Source organism: Neltuma alba, unplaced genomic scaffold (genome assembly GCF_004799145.2).
Source record: "Neltuma alba isolate B1F8T4 unplaced genomic scaffold, ASM479914v2 tig00002374_pilon, whole genome shotgun sequence".
Classification (NCBI taxonomy): Eukaryota; Viridiplantae; Streptophyta; class Magnoliopsida; order Fabales; family Fabaceae; genus Neltuma; species Neltuma alba.
The window spans coordinates 369683-378821 of record NW_021632837.1 but is presented as its reverse complement, the minus strand read 5'-3'; the positions used below and the strand labels follow the sequence as shown (position 1 = coordinate 378821).

Sequence of the window (9139 nt, the reverse complement as noted above, 5' to 3'; positions counted from 1 at the left end):
AAAATTATTTTTTGAAAAAATAATAGTTAAGAGATTATCTCTATTTTAAATTATATACATTAAAATAATCATTTTGAATAAATAAAAAAAATCAAATTCAAACCATCCAAATAAAATATGAACAATCCAGATATGATGAGTTTAGAGTGTACCAAAACTGCTTCCCAATCTGCTTTAGTGCTTTTAATGAATGGGACAAAAATAGTCAAACTATGATTATAGATACAGAAAACTAACATGCATATGCATTTGAAGATTATATGTGTGTGTATAGGCCACCATAAGAGGTGCAAATAGCCTAGCTAATTGTTGCGTTGATGTTGGAAATCATACAATCGTGACGTATCTTTTATATATATTAATTTCATCTGATCCTTTTTTCTTTTTTCTTTTGAAATATGGTCGCGAATTGCAACCGCGGGACGCACCATGCTTTATTCTAATTATTGCCATTCAATTCAAAGTGCAATCGGTTTGATGATTAGACAAATTAAGGTTACATACTTAATTCGGGTGACCTGTAATAGGCAATAGATGGTTTTATTATTTATTATAATGTTAACGTTATTATAAATTAGGAGAATACCAATCAAATTCGGTCAAAATACCTAAATTTGGATTTAAACTTACACTTTTAACAAATTTTTAATTAGACCATGAGACTTAATTAGAAATTTCTGAATATTGTTAAATATCAGAATGTACTTATTTAATTCAAAAGGAAAATTATTATTGGACCTCTCTCAAGTGACCCTCATCTCTTAGAAATTTTCTAGACCAAAAAATATATAATTGATTTTACAACGTTTGAAATTTGTAATACAACTTACACTATTAAAAATATTTTAATAAAACATGTTAAATTACAAATATAAGTAAACTTTAAATAAATATTTTTTATTTTCAGTTTTTATAATTTCAGTAGTTAATTTTATTTATTTAAGTAATGTTGGATCCAACTGAAAACATAAATTATTACAACTTAATACTAAATATTTATTATAATTAAAATATTTTAAAATCTTAAAATAAATATTTAAAACTTAAAAGAAAAAAAAATATTTATTTAAAGACTACTTATATTATAATTTGAATGTTTTATGAAAATATTTTGAAGGTTTTAGTTATACATAAATTTCAAACATTGAAAATTATTTACATTTTTTTGTCTAAATATTAATAATAAGAGATGGTGAATCCCTTAGAGAGATAAATAATCAATTTTTATTTTTAAACCTAAAGAAAGGCATTATGATCACTTAACAGTTAACATTCTGTAATCCCTAATAGGTCTCATTCTGATTAGAAATTATTAAAAGTATACACCTCGATTTGAGTTTAAATATTTTGGTTGGATTTAATTGGATTTTTCCTTATAAATCTGGGAATCAGTTTGAACGACGTTCTTCCCTAATACACAAACAATCCAAAAGTCCTCGAAAAGGGCCGACGAGACTTATCAATTGTGAATCTGTGGTCACCTTATGGTCTTAAATCTGAATTATCACAGCCTGCGAGCTGCATGCTTAGTGACCGTTCCTTCCCTTCGATGAAAGAATCTACTAAAGCCTCGTGCGTGCTTCTCTGGTGTAGGAGTGGAGGAGGCAGATGAGGAGGTTGACATCGTTGGCCTATGTTTCGAGGCCTCACCGGCGATCTATCTGGACGGCTTGCTTCATTGTCCGATGGATTGTAGACGGTGCTGGAGAAGTGCAGAGGCGATCCCCCGCCCAACTTCTGCAAATATGCAGAAGTAGCATTCTCCAACTCGACCTGACCTAATTCTTGCAAATTTGGGCTGCTAGTTGTAGGTTCATACTCCGGGAAGCCTTCGACCTTTGCATTTCTTTCATTGTATGGAGATCCATTTTGCTCTGTTTGAGGATGCAAAGCTTTCAACTGCTTGCCAAGAAGATAAATGGTTTCCTGACACTCAGCTAGCTTTTCAGCAGCAGCCGCCAAATCCCTCTCCTGCAGTGAACAAAAGATTTCAATCAGATTTTTCGACTCGTCTAACATTCATTCAGGACACCTGGATTGAGAATGAAATGCATATTATCGTATTTTTAACTATCACTGGATATTAAATGTCACCCGTTTTCATATTTTCTTTCATATATGGCTATATTAGATGCTACATCCAACATCGCAATCCATTTTCACAAGGGAACTACAATGTTACCTGCTTGCTCTTTTGGTCACTATCAGCTGCTGAACTCTCATTCCTGACAGAAAAAGAACAAAACATTAGTAATGACAATTGTTACAGGTTATGATACAAGGAAAAAGGTGTGTGCACAATTAACCCTGTCAATCAAATTAAAGATATGAAGCCCAACACCAACTAAAACTGCCATCAACACCGGGCACATATTCCTGCAGTTAGAACACAAAATAACTCAGAATAATGATAACCAATATCATAATGGACGGGCTTCCAACCTTGGTAATTGCTCTTCTAGCTCCTTACACTTGGCCAAAGCATCTTCATGACCGCGCTTTTCATCTTGAAGTTCATTCTCCAGAGTTTCAGTCTTAGCTCGCAAATGAATTATCTCAGTTTCTAACTCATGGGCACGTGTTTCAAGTGACCTGTATGACTTGGATTGAGAATGAAATGCATATTATCGTATTTTTAACTATCACTGGATATTAAATGTCACCCGTTTTCATATTTTCTTTCATATATGGCTATATTAGATGTACATCCACATCGCAATCCATTTTCACAAGGGAACTACAATGTTACCTGCTTGCTTTTGGTCACTATCAGCTGCTGAACTCTCATTCCTGACAGAAAAAGAAGACAAAACATTAGTAATGACAATTGTTACAGGTTATGATACAAGGAAAAAGGTGTGCACAATTAACCCTGTCAATCAAATTAAAGATATGAAGCCCAACACCAACTAAAACGCCATCAACACCGGGCACATATTCCTGCAGTTAGAACACAAAATAACTCAGAATAATGATAACCAATATCATAATGGACGGGCTTCCAACCTTGGTAATTGCTCTTCTAGCTCCTTACACTTGGCCAAAGCATCTTCATGACCGCGCTTTCATCTTGAAGTTCATTCTCCAGAGTTTCAGTCTTAGCTCGCAAATGAATTATATCAGTTTCTAACTCATGGGCACGTGTTTCAAGTGACCTGTATGACTCTGCCATACACTTCAGCTGTGTCTCAGCCAAGCTATTTGATTTTTTTCCGTAGAAGCCAATTGTGATTTAGCTTCCGCCAGAAGTTGCTCAGTTTCCAGTAATTGAGACTTCGTCATTTCAAGACTTTCAGTGCATCTTGACAGATCCATTGCTGCCTTCTCTTTCTGTAACTTCAATTCTTCAAACTCCTCCACTGAGAATTTTTTGAATGTAGCACTTGGTTCATAGGCTGAGAGAAGATTTCCATCATCAGGAACCTCAGGATCAGAACGAGGATTTAGAATATGAGAACAATCATTTTGAGATCTCTCTCCCGGTGAACCCTCGAGGTAACTTATTTTCTGGCAAGGCAATCTTGTCAATGCAATCAGGACTGTTAGTTTCAGCTTCTGTACACTTGTAGCCAAGGACATTAAATCTGAACTCACTCACTTTGGCTAAAACACAAGACAAGTCAAGAACAAATGCGACAAACTTGCTTCACTGCATAGAACTTTATTGAAAGTGACAGAGAATTCTCAATCTTTTGGCTCATGCCATCTACATTACACGATGTGTCACGAACTGCCATAGCTTCTCTGCCTAAGAACAATACAAAGTCATGAATCTGAGAAATTGCAGCTTCTATATTTGAAGTTATCTGCACACATTCTGTTGCTTGCTGGGATGAAGTGGAATCCTCTTCAACACTTAGGCCAGCATCTTCAGGATTAACATGCCTATCACATGGAGAATCAGAAGGCTGGAGCTGCGGAACAGCCTGAGAAATGCAACCTGAAGGGTGCTGGACATAAGTGTCTCGTGCATCCTCCAAAATATGTTTAATATCCTCCAGGACCCTTCCTTTATCAGCATCCTTAGGCATGGACTTGAATACTGATAATATTCTTGATTGAAGCTCTGTAAATGAAAACCCATCATCAGATCCAGAATGAGGTACTGATAACTCTGGAGCAGAAGTCTCCGGATTTGACAATGAATTTGAAACAATCTGTTTATCAGAAGAATCATCCCTGCCATTATTGATATGTGATACATCATTGGTCACAACTTCAGATGTCTTGTTCGAAGAAACTGAGGCAGAGGTATCTCCATTTGACTTGTTTGATAGATGAGCCAACTTTTCCACCTCCAGGAAATCATCCATTAATTCCAACGTATTAGTGGATTCAGGTTTGCTTGATTTCTCAGTCTTCTTTTCCTTTCGAAATTGGGAGAGCTCAGAGATTAATGCTGTAGCCCAAGACTCGGGACAGCTTAACGCATCATCGTTTCCATCTTCAGATATGGAGGTTATACTTGGTGCATAGCTTGCACTGTGACTATATATACTTTCATGGGTAATCGGGGTTATGGATTTTGGAGATCCGTTTTGCTGGTTACATGTTTGATGTTGAGCTTCCAAGCTTTGAAGCTTCCGTAAGGTTTTTGCGCACATGCTTCTTGAGGCCTGCAATTCACTGTTACGTTTAGCCAAAGCTTCCTTGAGCATCTTAGTTTCTTCTTCCATTACCAATAAACGCTCCGCAAGAAATTCATTCTCTTTCTGGAATTTCTGTGCATTCTCTAAGGAGAAGTCAGGCAGAGGAGACATGTGAGGACTGGCAGGCTTGGCAGGAGACTTCCTTAGTCGATTTTCTCCATAATCTCGGCCAAGACTCTCAACTTCTAGCTTCATCTGTGCAAGTGCTGCAGGACCGGGCAACTTTTCCGCACCAGACCACGTAATCTCTGGCATTCTGCCTCTAATTTTGCAATTTTTTTGACCCCTCCGTATGCTGCTTGTTAGCAGCTTCTGCAGATCTCATGCTCATGTTCTTTTCTTCATTGCGAATTTCAAGCTCTTTGGAAACAAGATGAAGTTCATATTTAAGCGAATTGATTTCTCTTTCGCATGATTCTATGTTGCTCTTCAGAAGCTCAATCTCAGCCTCAGCTTGAGCCTTTTCTTCACTTATATTTATCAGCATGTTGGAGCGCTCCTGCAAGGACTTTGAAAGCGCCCCATTTTCAGCAGCTGACCTTAGGAGTTCCTGTTCTAAGTTATCAATCTTTGCCTCAAGGTCCCCCTTAATCTTGTCCAACTGCTTGGTTTTAGAGAGAGCAACTTCTTGTATTTTCTCTTCATGTTCTTCCTTCAGGTTTCTTATCTGTCGCATGCACTCTTTAAGAGCACCATCTAGATGCGACGCACGATCCTCTGCAGTGAGTTTTGCAAGAGTAACAGATTCTAAATGATTCTTCAATGACAAAGCTTCTGCTTCAGCCTTTTCCCATCCTGCGCCAGTAGGATATCATTAAACTCTAAATTCAAGAACAATAACAAGCCCTCAGAATTGACGCAAAATTGAAGTTTGAAAATCTTCCAGGTAGTACGTAGTTCCATCATTAAAAAAGCATACCAGAGACAGCTTCTTCAGCTACTTTTGCATGTTGTTTTACAAGGTTTTCCTTGGTTGTCATCTCTGAATTTGCTGCTGACAGCTTTTCATCCAGCTCCTTGATCTCATCCTCCAGAGTCTGAACTTTTTCCTCATACGTCTTCACTTGATCCTCCAAACCAGTCAGATGTGTATATGACTCCACAGAAATTTGAACATAGTTTGGCTTTTTGTAATTATCCTGCTTGAACAAGACAGGAACACGTGAGAAAAGAAGAAAAATACACGCAATTAGCATTGTTAAGCCGAGGAAACCAGAAAAGCATTCAAGTAATCAAAACTTCTAACGAAAGAGCCGCAAGTCATGTAAATTTACAGGTGCTAAAGAGAGAAAAGACCACACGCATAGTTTATGCGAGGAAGCTAAAACAAACATCAAGCTATAGCACTCCAAATGTTCATTCAAATATTTAGGAGAGAAATATGGTTGAAGATGTTATAAAGAAAAATAAGATTCATAAAAGCCGAATGCGGGCAAACAAACAGGAGACTTGCGGAAGGAAAATTTGAACATTTAAAATATCTTGCTGTAACAAATTAGTGAGACAAAATGCAAGAGATGTTAAAAACTAGTAACATTAATACGTTAATACGAATAATTCTATATGAAAATTTTCTCGACGCAGGCCATCGACTCTGTTTTTTCTTTTGAGGAAATGCTAATAAAGTCACCTGATTGCCCTGGGAAGGAGCACTAACAGAGTCCAATGCAGCAGCAGCTTTCTCAAGCACTGCCTTATCAGATGATTTTTTCTTCCAGGGCCACCGCCGGTCCATCTGAAACATCGAAGTTTAGAGGCGGATTATTCCCACAGTGCTAGATTCTCATGGCGGGAAAGTACAGAATACAGTGTCATAATGCCATCGTTACACAAAATGCTATCATATTACCGCCTTCACAGATACTAGATGGAATGATGTTGATAAAACAGCCCGCAAAAGAACATTCATGAGAAACTGAATTGACTCTTCATCCACGAATGAAAACATACCTCAAAATTCGCAACGGTATCAGTAAAGCAACACAGGACGGGACAGCCTCAATTTTCGACGGCTACGGAGTTTGCTTGATGAGCATTATCCTGAGCAGTGAAATTCTCGCAAGAATACGGCAGCTAGGAGGGCCCAATAATGTCTTCCAGGTTTTACGCGCAACACCCTGAAATGTAAATGATCATCATTTTCTGTTGTCAGTAAAACTTCGGTGCTGACAGCACATTGAATCCAATATTCTTGCCCAGGAAGCAAAAAGGAAAGTACAACGCGTTGCTTGAATTCAAAAACTCGTCACCGATTGACTCCGACTATTATATTCACGCAATGCTCCGACGTAGGGTGCAGTGTGGCAGAGCAACAAACGTAGGCAATGAACCAAGTTTCCCCCTCTTTTTGCGCCACTGGGATCTTGAAGATATGATTACTGAGCAGTTCTGCTATTAATGGCCTAAGACGAATCTCGAAAGTCTACGAATATAACACATGCTGTAACCAGCCGTACGCGAAAACACGAGAAATACTTTCAGTGCAAAAACTCGGGAGAAAATGAAGTGACGTGAGGCAAAGAGGGTGGGTGTGGTAAATAGTCTTCAGTGAATATTTATAGCTCGCAATCCCAGTTGCTCAAATTAGATCCAAATTATGCAGTCAGATTTTACAGAAGTGAAAAATAAGATATGGGCCAGAGCAGGCGATTCTAGGACATCTCCAAACATTGAAATTGCCGGTAAGAGATCTTGTGGAAAATTTTAAAATCCGATGAGGAAAAAACCGCCGACAGATAAATGGCTGAATTGGAATTCACACGATTCCATTCCAACTAACCCGAAAAAACGGAAATAGGAACAGAGCATCACCGACAAAGAAAAAATATCCAGTTCGGTAAAAAAAATACATATATGTAACGAAACCGGAAGCAAGAAGGAACAATCAGGAGCTGGATATTTAACGAGAATGTGCGAGGCAAAAAACCATAACTGACGAAGAAAAAACAGGGAGAGAGAAGAATAAGAAAGAGCATGGCGCGGTAAAGCGAAAAAGTAAAGGACGAAGGGTGAGTGAAATGGGCTTACCGGAAAGAATGAGAAGGCACAAAAACGACTCGGATAATGCTGTTGAAGCAGCGGCTGCAGCAGCAGACAGAATCGGCAAATGAGGATGTTCCGGAGATGAACTTGGTGGGTAAGCTCAGAATTAGGTGTCACTTAAAAAGCAGGACGTTGGTAAAGCTCCAAAAACTCGTCACCTTTAAATTGATGTGTACATTTTTGCTTGAGGCAAGATATGGGATGGAGACAGAGAGAGGAATGATACGAATAAAGGAGGAGACCGGGGTGGATGAGCGCTGGAAATGAAGGAGGGGGGGGGGGAGTCGATGGAGAAAGTTGAGAAGCGAAGTGGAAGTTACCGAGGTGGGAAGGGGACAGGTTGAGATTTGGACAAGGGATCGGAAATCATCAGAATAATAAAATGAGAATAAATGTGAGATTATTAGTAGTATAAAAATGGGAGAAAAGTGTGACTAATACGACTATGGACCACCGTCACTGGCCTTCAATCCTGTACAGCTCACTAATTTGTTATGTAGCCAAGCTGCCTTCGTTCCCCTTCTCCATGACCTGGCGGCTTTCTTCTCACACCTCCCAACCAAATTTACGCATTACCCCTGCCCGCCTTTTTACTTAAGGCTTCCCTTTTATTTTCTGTCAATAAATCCCTAAAAAGAAAATCCGCGACTTCATCGGGCAGATATTTTGGGCCAAATTTCGTACTCGTATGCTCGCCAAATGACAAATCTGAAGAGGCTGTTCCTTGTGCATTGATTGTTTTCTTGTGAGTCAACGTCAAGTGAACATTCCCCGAACTCCAAAAAACAAAACAGAGAGAAAATTGCTCCTATTAATAAGAGCTTATAATATAATCATGGGGGGATCCAATATATAAAAGGGTTGTGTTCCTGGTCGCCGAAACTAATGTCTAAGGCTTCTGATTTGTTAAGATGGATTAGATGACGACATGATCGGTTGGCAGAGGAAGGGGAGATGGAATATTGTATTTGGGCTGTAAGGGAAAACGACGCGCGACACGTAGGTTTGGAGCTGCAGGTTCTGAATTGAAAGTGCATGCCGTATGTATTCGTTCCGTCTGGGAGGATTTCTTCGACGTTTTTTCTTTTCTTTTCTTTTCTTTTTTTTTTTTCCCTTGCTGCCGCACATGGAACAGAATCTCAGAAAAGAAAAGCCAGAGCGTCCACGTGGAAAAGCGGAGCCTCCCGCTGCACCCGTATGCTTACCAGCTGAGAAAAGCATTTATAAGGACCTGACTTTTTTTGTGAATTTTATATGAACAAATTGCTAGTACGTTGAATTAGTACCAAAAAGGTGTTTGGATGGAAATTAAATCATGGTTTCAGAAATAATTTTACGATATGCGAAGCAAATATATAGAAGAGTTTATCTCGATTTATAAAAAAATACTTTCAGAAAAGTACTTCTTAAACCATCCAAACACCCTCTAAATGTAAAGTGGTTTTGTC

General features: G+C 38.5%; 1 protein-coding gene across 1 annotated transcript; it reads right to left on the bottom strand.

Annotated features, from left to right (window-relative positions):
* Positions 1 to 1474: 1474 nt before the first annotated feature.
* On the bottom strand, positions 1475 to 7859 carry LOC114724263 (filament-like plant protein 4). The gene is given in 16 exon segments (XM_028910585.1): positions 1475 to 1552; positions 1555 to 1644; positions 1647 to 1971; positions 2183 to 2225; positions 2443 to 2592; positions 3156 to 3208; positions 3211 to 3496; positions 3498 to 3636; positions 3639 to 3683; positions 3686 to 4876; positions 4879 to 4932; positions 4935 to 5444; positions 5569 to 5788; positions 6280 to 6384; positions 6600 to 6766; positions 7677 to 7859. Coding segments are annotated over 14 exon segments (3237 nt in total). The 5' UTR covers positions 6600 to 6766; positions 7677 to 7859; the 3' UTR covers positions 1475 to 1526.
* Between the last annotated feature and the right edge of the window lie 1280 nt (positions 7860 to 9139).